Below are 14,521 nucleotides of genomic sequence, written 5' to 3'. Positions count from 1 at the left end.
AATACATTGAATTTTCCATAAGGCTCACCCTCGCCATCTAGTGCCACATTGCATATTGCACTTAAAACACACATAAAATGTTTTATTTGCAGCTGTATAGTTGAGTCTCTGGACACTTTGGTGGAAAAAAGTTCGAGGGGAAAAATATTTCTCTTTCACTTATATAGATTCTCCTCCATCCACTTATGTGAATAAAAGCATCTACACAGACACATGTGCGTGCACGCGTGCGCACACACACACAAAATCTGGATCAGGACGATTAAATTGACCTTCAATTATTCCAATCTAAGTAAACATTCCAGTTCTGGAGCATGGCACAATCAATTATTTCAAAGTACTCTTTCGGAAAAAAGTGATCATTGCTTTATGTGTGAATGCTTTCTCTGTACAAATAGATTATTGCAAGGACAAATGAAGGTGCTGACAGGAAGGATAAGGTAGGCAGGGATTCAGAGACAGTCAGATAAATGTAGAACTGGAGGAGGAGGAGGAGGAGGATAGACATTTGAATAAGATGGGGGAAGGAAAGCAAAGATGGACTTGAAAATAAGCAGGTGGTGAGAGCAATATGGCAAAAAATGTACAAAAAGAATCTGGCATTTACAACTTTATTTTCTAAGTGATACATGCTGGCTTGCAGTTTGGCTATTCAAACACAATGCCAAGAATATTTCTGAGAAGACAACTTGCTCCATTAAGTAGTTGACAAATTTTCAAGACTTCTGTTCCACTTCTTACAGCTGTACTGTAGAAGTCATTTACTTTATAGTAATCAGTTTGAGCTTAGCTGATTAAGCTTTTCCAGTGCTTTACCAACAGGGCAATCTGTAAGGAACGTTAACACCAGTTTTTATCCCAGGAGACCAATCAACTTGCAACAGGATTGGCCAAGTACATTTTGGGTTTGTGTGACTCAAACCTCATTCCGTTCCATTTGAACGTGCAATGCTCCATCCTTTATACATCCCCTCAAGTATTTTCTAAGTTGTCCCTTTGGCTTGCAAGACCTGGAGCAGAAGCTCTTGGGTGCCTTTGTTGTCTGAAGCAGAATTGTGTAGGGGTATCTGGACCCCGGGACTTCAACTCACATCTGCCCGGGCTAGCATGGCCAATGATGGGAAGTGCATTCCCCAAACACCTAGGTGGGTGCCTCTGCAAAAAGTGGATGGTTAAGAGCAACTACTCCATTTTAATTGTGGTGTCTTTCCAAGAAAACACAGAAGAGATACTTAAGGAATGGATTTGAGGTGCCCGATTGCTTCAGAGACAATGCCTAGGTTCCTTCCTCCCATCACAGCTCAGTTTCTGCCAAGGAAATCCTCCCCACTCCCAGCAGAGTAATGCCCCCCCCCCCAGCATTGGTTAAGCCTGTCTGCTGCTCTGAGTTAAGGAAGAAGGGGTCTGCAAGACTTCTGAAAGGAGAGTCTCAATAGGAGGACCTCCCAGTTGGATGTCTTTCTTCCCACTCACTGTCCTCATGAGAGTCAGCAGGGAGGAAATGACAATAATACTATAACTGCCTTTCTTTCATGGTGGAACTCAAATTGGTGTACAGGGGCGTTCCTAGGCATTATCCCACACAGTCACTTACCATACTTAGACCCGCCAAGCTTTCACAAGCTACCTGTGGCCTTCACCCCATGCTGTGGGATTCCCCTTTCTCCCTGTAACAGAAATCAGCTCTCTGAAGACCGAGGAACATTAGGTTACATCTACATAATTTCAAGCCTCCCACAGTTCTGAAAGAGCATTTTGCCCCATGGTAATTTGTATTGGACAAGATTAAATTGCATAGCCACTCTGAGATCGTGCTACTAGTCTCACGGGTCCTTGGGAAATAATAGCTGATGCCCTGGGGGTGGTGGAGAAAGAAAATAAGGAAGAAATTGTTATTAGCTTCAGAGGAAGAAGTATTTATCGTGCGGCACTACGGGAAATCTATAACAAGCGGAGGTTGACCCTTATATATCATGCTAAAAGAAAAGAAGCAGACAACTATTTTTCCCCCACTTCCTCCCTATATGAAGCTATTTCTTTGTCATCACCTTTATTATTGTGAAGAACCATTTTTCTCCCTCTTACGCCTAGAACTTAAGGGATGTGTGGAATGGGGACAGACTTCTCTTTCAAAGAAGGGAATGTTTTTCATGTCCTTGGGTTTTCAAGAATGTCTGATTGCAAGCAGACATTGAAGGAAAGCCCAGGGCTGGGCCAAGACTTTCTGCTGCCAGAGGCCAAAGACATGACGGGACCTCCCAGATTCCATGAAGAGAATCCAGCAGGCCTGGCAACAACCCAGCAAACCCCCTCCCCCCATTTTAAAAGGGCATAGGATGTCAATCAAATCAACCAAAGGCCTGGTTAAAAAGAAATGTTTTTTGCCTGGAACCTAAAGGTCTATAACGAAGGCAACAGCTGAACTACCCTGAGGAGATTATTCCACAGATAGGGAACCACAGCAGAGAAGGCCCATTCTCCTGTCACCCTCTGGACCTTTCAAGGAGGCACATGAAGAAGGGCCTCAGAAGATATCAGGGTCCGGGTAGGTTCATATGGAAAGAGGCAGTTATTGAAGTATTGTTGTCCTGAGTCATTTAAGGCTTTATAGGTCAAAACCAGCACTTTGAATTGGGCCCGGAAACTAATTGGTAACTGGTGAAGTGGGCATAGGATCGGTCTAATATGCTCAAACCGTCTTGCTCCAGTGAGCAACCTGGCCACCAAAGTCTGCACTAGCTGAAGTTTCTGAAATAAGCTTTATGGAAAAAGTAACCTATTCACAAAACCATGAGGAATATTTGAGCTGAAATTATTAATACTAGCTTGTAGTGGCCCACTTTTGAACCATGGTTTGCAATACCCTGGGTTGTATTAATGCCACAGGTTCTCACAGTGCTTAAATGCAGCGAATTTTGTACCATACTTTAATCATTCAGTTGCCCAGCTCCGGTGTTTCCTCTCACGAGGTTCCATTTTGCGTGTGGTGGGGAAGCAAAACACACTCACCGCTCCTTCCCACTGCATTGATTGCTTATCCCTACATGGGGGACTTCATGTCTGAAGTGGAGAGCTGCTTTTTACTTAGGTTCCCATATGATATAGAAACCTATGTTAGGGGACATGGGGCAGATAAGTTTGTCAATTTCTGTTTCTCCTCCTTTCTTGTTTTTCCAGTTCTGAGTTCAGTTCCAAACATTACCCCAGTTTTTATGATGATTTTTTTAAAGAGTCACTATGAAAATTTGCCATCATTTTAGTGATAATTTCTCCCAATACAATTTCTTTTTGTATGCAGTTTTGGATTTTGCTGCATCAGGTCAGTAGCCGATCTAGTCCAGTTCTCACAGTGGACTGATTAGAATCACATGAGTGAGAATGCCTGAGTAGAACTGGATCTCTATAGGATCAGGTCAGCAGATAGTACAAGGATATAATATTTTCTTCTCCTTGGTAAAGCACATCCAAGCCTCTGCTGTCACCTGATGAATACATCTGATAATTTATGGTGGAGTAAGGGTCAGAGAGCATCAAAAATTGAACTCAAGCAGAATACAGCTTGCACTTGAATACACAATGCCAACAGCCAAAGGGTGAGCTTTCCATTAATCGCATTGCCAATGACTTCAGCCCTGACCTATCCTGTAAATGTGGAAAGTAAATAAGCTTGTTGTGTGTGTTTCTTCCAAGGTCTCTGAAGAATAAATCTCAATCAAATGTGTTTGATTGAGGAGGTGCATTTATAGGTGGCTAATTTGTATTGTTATTCATCCACTTGCAACGCCCAAGATTTTGAAAGTGATGTGTGTTGCTAACACTCATGCCCATTTATTCCTCAAAGGATCTCAGAGTAACTTCCTTTGCATCTCCCATTCACAGTTATTTTGTGTGAAATGACTAATTGGTCAAAATAATCAGTCTGGTGCAAACTATCCAAAAACCGAATATTTTTATATGGTGCATAACATAATTAGTTGGCTTCAAGTTGGGATAGGGAGAGATTAGATTGTGTTGACATGTTAATGAAAAACTACATACTTTTTACTTATCGGACCAATATACAAACCAACACAGAAATATCCTTTGAAATTTGCACTTCTCCAAATGTTGCAGGCAAGTCAGTTCTCCACATGCAGAGAGACAAGGAGGGGCAGCTGCCCCCAATCAATAACAATAAATAAAAATACATGGCAAACTGAGGTTCTGCCCCTCCTCTAACAAAAGTCTTGCCCACCCCCCAAGAAATCCTGGCTACGCCTATGGTTCTCCAGTTAACCAGTTTGCACAAAAATGCACTTACAAAAATGCACAAAAATGCACAAAAAAATGCACAAAAATGCACTTACTAGGTAAAGTGTGCATACAATGCATAATATTTTGTGGCATGACCCCATGACTGGCTGTTCCCTAATAATACAACCATCTGTCATATTATTAACCAGGTTAATCTGGTCTTTGATTCAGTCACTTTGGGTGTTTAGGTACAGGAAGGGAACAGTTACCCTATATGTGCCCATTCAACCACTTTGACTGGTGGAATTGCCAATAGCCACTTAATACCCATTCTGCAGCTGGAAGAACTCAACCATTTTGTGTGGCAGCACCTGCACTTTGGAACTCCCTGCCTATTGAGATCAAGCAGGTGCCTTCATTGTATTCTTTCCATTGCTTGCTAAAAAACATTCCTGTCTTGACAAGCTTGGGAAGTTGAGGTAATATTAATCTGTTTTATTATTTTAACTTTTATGTGTTTTAAAGTAGGGTTGTGGACTTTCCTCAATTTCCTTGTTTTATTTTTCTGTAAACTACTTTGAGGTTTGGTTTGGTTTTACAATCAAGCACTGCATAAATTTTATGAAATAAAATAAAAATAAATAAATTATATTTCAGCCAGGTGACCCCAGTCTGGGTTATGAGCTGGCCATGATGCTTAATTTCTGGGCTCTGGGGGTGGAATAGGCCCTGCTTTTGAGGCTAAAGTGCTTCATCATCCTGAAGCTATGGGGTCTCAAGGGGTGGTAGAGCAGCATAGGCCTTCCTACTCACTTTCTTGGTGTGGCCTGGGAAATGGGAGTCAGGCTGGACAGCCATGCTGCCACTTCCAGTGTGGTGTAGTGTTTAAGAGCGATAGACTCGTAATCTGGGGAACCGGGTTCGCGTCTCCGCTCCTCCACATGCAGCTGCTGGGTGACCTTGGGCCAGTCACACTTCTTTGAAGTCTCTCAGCCCCACTCACCTCACAGAGTGTTTGTTGTGGGGGAGGAAGGGAAAGGAGAATGTTAGCTGCTTTGAGACTCCTTCAGGTAGTGATAAAGCGGGATATCAAATCCAAACTCTTCTCTTCTTCTTCTTCCTGCAGGCAGGGCTTAGCACCTTAGCAGCTGCGATTTCTTTCAGGTTGAGGTTTCTTCCTACATCAATAGTGTTTTCCTTCTGCAGGGGATTTTATGGGTTTAATCTTGAACAAAGAGGCCCTACCTCAGTCCAGCCTTTGCATCTATTTCTTTATTCTGATCAGCAGATACAAATAAGAAGATGATAAGCATGTGTTGTCAGATGAAGACTACTGGACTGAGAGAGTGAAGAGACACAGGTAGAAATCCACACCCAGAAATGAAGTTCACTGGGTGACCTGAATGTCCCAGCCTAATCTACACCTGTGATCATAAAATGTGGGAAAAGCTGGAGAACCATGAGTGTTGCCTTGAGCTTCTTGGAACCAAACTCAGTTCTGCCACTTGATGGCATCAGGCCAATTCAGGCCCAATTACTATGCCAGCTCTGATGCTCTGTAATGATCTGGTGCTACCTAACCAGGGTTGAATTGTCTTGTTAGCATGCCAGTGAGAAACTTAGGAACAGATTTTTTAAATTATAATTTTAATCATGTTTGAGGAACCTCTGGCCCTGCAGATGTTGCTGACCTGCAACTTCCATTAACCCTGATCATTGATCATGCGTGCTGGGGATGATGGAAATTGTAGTTTGACAACATCTTGAGGACCAAAGGATCCCAACACCTGGTTTATAGTTTTTCCTGTCCTTATTTTTTCAAGAATGGGGTGGAAATGCTGTTGATGAGGGGCAGAGGGAAATATGAGGAAAGAGGCTACCCCCTTGGTTGCCATTTGTCCTGTATTATGGAAAGGGAATAAAATAAACCAGTTTTTAAAGTCCCTATTTTATTATTGCCAAAGGATAAGAAGAAAAAAGAGCTTAAGATAGTCTGAAAATGTGATGGGGGAAGAGTGAGAGGAAATAGAGAAGGTCATAAAAAAGGATTGCCTCATTGCCTCATAAATAATAGAAATATAAATGTCATGTGAACTTTATCTTACAGCATGGGCTGCCTACTAAAAAAAATAGAAGCAAAGGAAGACTCTTGTGAGGAGAAGGGCTACCTATTCTGTGTCACTGAAGATAGTCATTCATGCTCAGTGGCATTCCAGTCCTTCTGACATCAGCTTTCTATTGGCCAAGCACACCAGGTTCCATGTGTTTGTCATTTTCAAACAGAATTGACAAGATAAGGGATTGCTACACTCAGATCAAACTGTTCTCTCTGTCTCTGATAAATCCTCAGACTAATCCATACTGGGTTTAAGATCCTCGAGATAAACTCATCCTCAAAACTGCAAACGTAAATGGAACTCTGTCAACAGCTTCAAGTTCATACATTAAAGAATGACTTCCTTCTCTCTGAGGTGCTATCCATTTTGACTTTTGGGGTTATTGCTAGTATAGGGCCCCATTGCTTGCTTTGAAATCACATGCACACCAATTTGGACCCCCTTTATACAGCAGATGTCCAGCACTTTTCACATCAGTAACAGCAGTGGGGAAAATGAAAGAAATCTGCTTTGTTTCTCCTTTGTATCCTGCTACAGCTGATGAACCTGTCTATTGAAGCCCTTGTCACTTCCACATACAGTATTTTGACCTGTAATTCCATTCCAGTTCCATGTTAATCTGCATTTTTTTAATCCATTCAAAATATTATTTACACGTGCATTATGAAAATAGGGATATGGTGTAAGTATAGGGGTGCAAGCTGCCAAGAGCTGCATCACAACATCCAGAGAAGCATGAAATCCAGTAAATAGCTGGATCAAATTCCTCAAGCATGCCTGGAAACACAGAGCTTTTGATGTCTTAGCTATTGTGGGATGAGCTCTTCAGCAAAGTGGTGGCTGTCAATGCAACACTGAAACTTTCCCTAAAATAGCAGGGAAAACGAAAAAACATACATTACAGGCTTTGCTCTGCAGTTTTGCACTAAAAACAATGACAAAGAGAAGTCTTGAAAAAGGGTGCATATTGTATTGTTACTATTGCTACTAGGTTAGGAAAAGTAGCGTCTCCTAACAACTATTGGCACACTTTACAAAGTTCCCAGTATTATTTGGGGGAAGCCATGCAGTGAAAGTTGCAACAAAGTGATATGCAGATATGCCCTTAATAATGTGAACTGAACAAAGTTCTCCTCCATTCCTACTGAAAACGGTGTCGTAGAAATTTGAAATGGAGAGGTCTGCCGGTATTGATGATGGTTAAATGGAACCACCATGGGCAGGGTCAATGTGCCGTTGAATGCCAGTTGCTGAATGGATCAGTGTGGAAACGTTTCTCAAAGGCATCTGGGTGGCTCCTGTAGAAGCAGGACACTGGAGTTTGGACAGATTCAGCACAATGCTTTTTATGTCCTTTGAAAGATAAGCAAAGGAATGCAAACTGAGGGAGCTGGCAGACCTGTGACTGTAAGCCCCGTTCCATGCCCAATAAGCACAGGACGCCTTTGCCTGGTGACACCCATAGATTGCAGCAAAATACTGGGCAAGGTTTTGCCCAGTATCTTCCACCTATGAGGGGAAAGCCTATATAAGGCTGCTATTTTTCTGGATCTCATAGCCTTTTTGCTTTAAGAGCTTCCCTCCCGCCCACCCACCCTCATGTTAGAGCCTTCACTGAACAATTTTGGGTTGACAGGGCTGTAAAGGATTTTCCCCCCATCAACCTGATTGACACTTGGTTGGGGGTTTCTTCCGCCTTCCCCTCAGTGAAATTATAGCTTTCCTTTGTTAGGCGGAAGAACATAGTTTGCATGAGGGTGGAAATGGCACTTGATGGGATCAGCATAATTAAGGGGACTTCCCATAAGGGGCCTGAGGGGAGCATTGACCACAGCAACCCCAAGCATGTCTTCGGTATCTGCCTGGTGTGAATCTGCACCCTGGTCTCCCAGTGAGACCTTGCTTGCTTGGCTTGCACCACGGCAAGGTTCAACCCTGGCTGACTCCCATCATGCAGGTTTGGAGAGATCCAAACCCAACAGATCCATTCCATCAACAGAGGGCTTGTGGAATGATGAACTGATCCTGGGACCCAATGCCATGCCAACCCTTGCCTTGTCTGCTGCTCTCAATAAATATTTGGCCTGATTTTATCCCATAACCATTGTGCAAGTTATTTTGCTGCTCTCACAGGTCACATAATGCACCTGCCTGGGCAATCCGCAAGCTGAACTGTTGTAGGCCAAATATAAGATGCTGCATCAAACAGTGAAATTTAATTTAGTGCCAGTCTTCATTTGTGAAGTTTTGTGAACATCAAAGAACTGTTTCTTGAATCTTCCCCTATGATATGAAAGTTTGGCACATCTAAAATATTTGCTGCTTTGATTTTCACCTATGGCTGGTTATGGCCACTACTACCAAACCAAATTTGATGCTATCAAGATATATCATACATTATTAAGAGTGTACAAAAGGACTGACTCATTTAAAATGAGAATGTTCAACCTACTCTGGGTTTTTTGATCTTCCCCAGTTTCCTCACCTTTTAATTCAAACATGCAACTAATGACTACCCAAGAAGTGATGTATGGGAATGGTCTCAGCGGGTCATCAAAAAAAGGGTTGACTTTTCTCAAAGCCTTATAGTAAAGTGTTCAGCTATTACATTCTCCCACCTATGTGCAGGCTAATTAGATTAAAGGTAGAAGATCAATCATGCAGTACTGTCTTGCTAAGATTAATTACTCTGCCCCTCTGCAAATTAATTATTAGCATACCACTTTGAAGATGGGGAAAATCAGTAGAGTTATGGAAGAACCCACAAGTGGACATCAACATGGGTGCATATGCACACACACAACACACAATATATATATATATTTCTATAACCCAGTGACAGAGTCTACCTCTTGATTAAAATATACTGCATCTTGAGCATTAAATGTTGTAGAACTTCAGTGTCATTTTTTCAAAAAAGTTGAGTGCTTTGAGTACATTATTATTATCCTTAAAATTGTAAACATTTGATGCAGCTTTATTTCTCCATCTGAACTTAAAAGGGGCAAGAACATATATCCTTATTGGTGAGCTATGGCTCATTTTTTGTTTATTTTATGGCTACGTTATGGTTTTGTACACACAGTTTTATTATTCTATACTGAAAAATGCTACTTAAAAATTAGCTAGATGATAGATAGATAGATAGATAGATAGATAGATAGATAGATGATAGAGAATTAGCCCTGGCACACAGACTTTTTCAAGTCTGAACCACCATTTTATATTGCATACTTTGTCGTTTTTGTTTTCATATCAAAGTCGTTTTTGAAAAGGGATAAGATTTCGTTTATCTGGTTGACAGAAATCACAAACTCTACTAAATTGTTAATCCCATTGCTCTGCTCCAATCATTATTTGGACAGAACTATGAAAAGCAGTGATTTTGAAATCACAGTTTAGGGAAGCTAACAAGCCTTAAGAACAAGGAAGCCCAGAAGTCTCTGAACTACTCCACAAAGGGCAAATTTAGGTAAACTGCCAGACCAAATGATTAAAAGCTCAAGGAGATTTCCTTTATAAACACTGTGTAAACTCCCCAAATGCCATGTGAATGACATAAGCCCCATCTACAACCTGGCCAGAGTAATTTAATCTATGATAACATTCCAAAACTGGCTACAAACCCTATACCTTGGAACTTCATGTCTATTGACACCAAGTACACTCCTGCTTGGTAGAAGTTTAAGACTCCTTCCTGGTAGAAGCACATGTAAAACACATTTCTTTTTAGTATATTGCTGACTTTAATGATATTTCGAATCATTAAATGCTTGTTTTTAACAGCATTTTATTGATAACTTTTGTGGGTTTTTTTATAAACTGTTTGAAGGCTTTATTATAATCAAACAGCAAAGAAATTTTGTTCAATAAAATAAATGAAAGAACTCCGTACAGAATGCATACAGAACTAACACTTGTCCAAGTCTCTTTTTTTTAAAAAAGTAAAAGTTAAATGTTTGATAACTCACATGAACTCTTTTTTTTCTATGTACTGCACTTTTAAAGTTCAGTTAATTCTTTCTCATTCATTCACACCACCACCCTAGAAAGTTAGCTGTGTTATTCTTCTAGTTGCTAGTTAAATTTAACTCGCTGGATATAGTCCAATTTTGCCAGCTGTCAGTGCAAATTAGGAGTGGCTACAGTTTGATGATTTGCATGTATACAGTCTCAGGTTCAATTATCCACATTCAAGTTCAGTTCACTCAAGCATTCAGTTGAAAAAAAGTATATCTGCCACAAAACAGCTCTATGATTCTAGTTCTTGTTTCTGTGGAAAACATTTCATATATCATACTCATCTGATGAGGGTGTATTGTGAACATCCTCAACATTTTTTTTGTGTGAGAGTAGAATCACTAAAGAGCTACATCACAGTAAAAACTCCCAGACATGGTTGAAAACTACCAACATCAGAGGACACGACATCAATTGCATACGTCAAAGCACAGCTATTGAAGTCGAAATCACATTAGTTGGGGTATACATCTCCACACTGCAGAACACTAATTATTCTTGGTATTGGATTTCAACTTGAGCTGTCAGATAATTAGTCATCTAAGAAAAATAGGTGAGTCCAACCTCCTTGCAAACTTCTCACATCCAAAGACACATCTATCACCACATCAGCCATGAGGTAGTGATGTGTGCCACTACTTATCAAAGTATATATCATTAGGATCAAACTGACATTGCAGCTGTTTCAAATGGGACAAATACCCCTCCCTAAGTTGGGGGGAAGAATCAGAAAAGGCATCCCAAATGGCAACAACTGATCCAATCTCGGTTTAAGCTGAAAACACAGCCCTTTTCTGGATTGACCATTAAGTTTTAAGTAAATGTGAGGGGGTTACAAGCTGTCTCTGTTACCATCCAACCTGTGCACTCTCTTGAAGTGGTACTCCTGCACTCATGGAGACTTCCTGCATACTTTAGAACTTCTTGTGAAACATGAGCACTGGAGGCTTCCCTCCAATGTGTGGCTGGAACTAACATGTTTGTTGCTGCTGTCTCCTCTCATGAGTTTTTCCTCCCTTAATGAATGATTGATTGATTATTTATCTGCAGATTTATAAAACGTTTCTCAACCAAAAGGTACCAAAGCAGCATGCCATTAAAAAAAATCAAATACAAAAGATAACAGGCCCCAAACCAAAGAAATAAAACCAATTCTATAACTGTAGAGTTATTATTCCATAATAGTCCATGAATATTAAAAATAAAACTACAAACTTACAATTTGCTTTGCTGGATCAATGCCAGCCTGGATATATCTCTCTGAAATTATACAACAACCTAAAAAAAATCACCCCGTAAATAGTAGCATGCCCTTTAAGAAGCAAACAGCAAGTGTGATTTAATTTCATTATTACTTTCTGCCTCAGCTGCATTTTTCATCTTTTTGCAAACTCTTTATAGGCCCTTCAATTGCCCAGTCATATGAAAAGCCTGTCTTTGTATTTTACCCAAACAATGAAACATACACTGAAATTAAAAAAGAAGCACTCAAAGACAGCTACTGCTCCATGTTTACTATTCTCTAAGGCACTTATTAGCTTAGACCCCACAGGTCTTCTGGTCCTGATTTCTATCCTGCTTTTCCACATAGGCCCTTCCTCCAAGAGCTGGGTTACTGCATCCTAAATACCGCCAGTTTGGTCCGTATGGGTTCATCATCTGAATCTCAAAATGCAGCTCAGAATTATTACTACAAGGCCCTTCAGCCATGGGCAAAATGATGACCTTTGTCCTTTCAGGTGCAACAAAACAAATACTAGTTGAATCAGAATAAATTGTCACTATACACTGGACGCTCATTTTGGACCCATGAATTCCCTAGAGTGGCAAATGCCCATGATGCAACAGACTTACTGGACTCTGGATCTGAATTGCCATCTCCCTCTGTCCGACTGTTGGGTGATGTCTGCTCATAGTACTCCTCTTGTGGGAAACCAAGTGGCAGAGGATGTGCTGTGCTAGTGGTGCTGCTGGGCTCATGGTCTCCTAGCCCACTGTCACTGCAGCTTTCCTGAGAACCATCCGGCAGGTGAAATGTGACTCGGCGCTGCGACTGCAGAGGAGAGAAGAAAACCATATTGTTCCAGCAGTGTTCCCAGGTTATTGTTGACTATAACCAACTGATGAAACGTGTTCTGCCCCGGTACCTATCAGGATGAACAAATCTGCCAATTTTGTTTTCTCTCCATTTCTCTTCCTACCCCCCCAGTTCTCCACATTTCTACATCAGTTTTTTGGAAGTTATTTATATATATTTAAACAGTCCTCATGGAAATTCATCAGCATTTATCCTAATGTACACACACGTGTGTACACAATTCTTCCTAATATGCATACCTTGCAGAGCAATTTTCCGTAATACAACACATTTCACATGTTATTTTTATTATTATATTCACATTACATTTTATTCATACTTTACCCTAGCATATTCATTTTTGTATACATTACATGGCTAAAGAACTGCATTGTCCATAAGGCAATACAGCCCTCAGGCTGAAAAGAAAGGTTCTACACCCCTGTCAAAGATGATACTATATAAAACAACTGTATTTTATAAGAAAGAGTAAAATTCACTTTAATATATTCAGTCTGACACTCTCATGTATTGGTTGTGTGTACTATTCTGATACTCTCTCTAACATCTATATTTCATATTTTTCATAGAGAAAGAAAAAGGATATTTGAAAGAGATAGAACAGAATATTGGGAAGTACCAATGCTTCCATCCATCCATCAATCTAACCAAATAACCAAAGAACTTTACTCCTTATATTTATGTTCTTTAGGGTGCAGGAAATCGCACATTACTTTGAACGTGACATTCAGAACAATACAAAGGATGTAAACATCCCCTTTTTTAAAATAAACCAACTGAAGGCTTTTGCGCTCACAAGATAATGCACATCAAATTACAGTCAGATTATTTTTAAACATCTAACATAAAACTGATATTTAAGATCTTAGGGAGTTCAGAAGCTTAGAGATGAGTAAGAATAACAGTACTTAATGTCTGTTTCTCCCAACAACCTACAAATGATTTTTTTCCCCTTTTAACTTTTCTTTATTCTACCACATTTCTTCCCGGCTATCAATATTTAATAACAATGAGTGATTTATCTTAAACAAACAAAGCACCCTACTCTCCAATTAAGAATATATTTTTAATTGATAAGTAGTAGTCTCGTTTGACTGTTACTGTTCCCGTGTTGCTCTAGTCCAGGGGTCAGAAACCTTTTTCAGCCGTGGGCCGGTCCACCTTCCCTCAGACCATGTGGTGGGCTGGACTATATTTTGAAAAAAAATATGAACAAATTCCAATGCCCCACAAATAACCCAGAGATGCATTTTAAATAAAAGCACACATGCTACTCATGTAAAAACACCAGACAGGCCCCACAAATAACCCAGAGATACATTTTAAATAAAAGGACACATTCTACTCATGTAAAAACATGCTGATTCCCAGACCGGCCGCAGGCCGGATTGAGAAGGCGATTGGGTCACATCCGGCCCACGGGCCTTAGGCTGCCTACCCCTGCTCTAATCCTTATGGAAACTTACCAGCATTTTATGGCAAAATTCTCTTTATATACACATTTTTGTATGCAATTTTGCCTGATATACTCATTTTTGCAAACAGTCCCCCCCCCCCAATATAAGGCATATACAGTATGCATACCATTTTCACAGATAGATACATTTTATGCTCACTTTCCCTTAATATGCACAGTTTGGGGCACATCATTTGGTTGGAGAACTGCACCCTAAAATTTAGAGAAATATAAATTGCAAAGGATGGCTGTGTTTTGGTTTGCATATTGTTTCAGGAAGTGCAAGTTATGCGCTCAGTAACATTAAAACTGAATCAAAATTATCCATTATTCCTAAACCCTGCTCCCCACTCCCATGTAGAGTACAATTGTGCCTGAAAAGAGCTTGTGTTTTCAACTAATTTCTCCATCTGAAAAAATATCTAAATGCCGAAGTGCTACAATGGAAGTATGGTATAGGTAACAAGAAACTCTAAAATTCTGTCACCTTTCCTAAAGGGTGAAATGTTCTATGACATATTTCATACTGTTATAATTTGTTTCCTTCAATAAAGGGAAATTATTTTTGCTCCCAAGGTTGCCGAAAGTGTAAATGCA

At 40.3% G+C, this 14,521-nt stretch overlaps 1 protein-coding gene across 2 annotated transcripts in view; it reads right to left on the bottom strand.

Annotated features, from left to right (window-relative positions):
* Window positions 1-14,521, bottom strand: part of PCDH11X (protocadherin 11 X-linked) — a 777,747-nt gene that overhangs the window by 176,637 nt on the left and 586,589 nt on the right. For both annotated transcript variants that reach the window (XM_081847878.1, XM_081847879.1), the window contains one exon: window positions 12,225-12,423. In XM_081847878.1, the coding sequence (XP_081704004.1) occupies window positions 12,225-12,423 (199 nt within the window). The remainder of the gene's footprint in view (window positions 1-12,224; window positions 12,424-14,521) is intronic.

This window comes from Podarcis erhardii, assembly GCF_964252035.2.
Source record: "Podarcis erhardii genome assembly, chromosome: Z".
Taxonomy (NCBI): domain Eukaryota; kingdom Metazoa; phylum Chordata; class Lepidosauria; order Squamata; family Lacertidae; genus Podarcis; species Podarcis erhardii.
The sequence above is the reverse complement of the archived record's forward strand: the minus strand, read 5'-3'. Positions and strand labels throughout refer to the sequence as shown.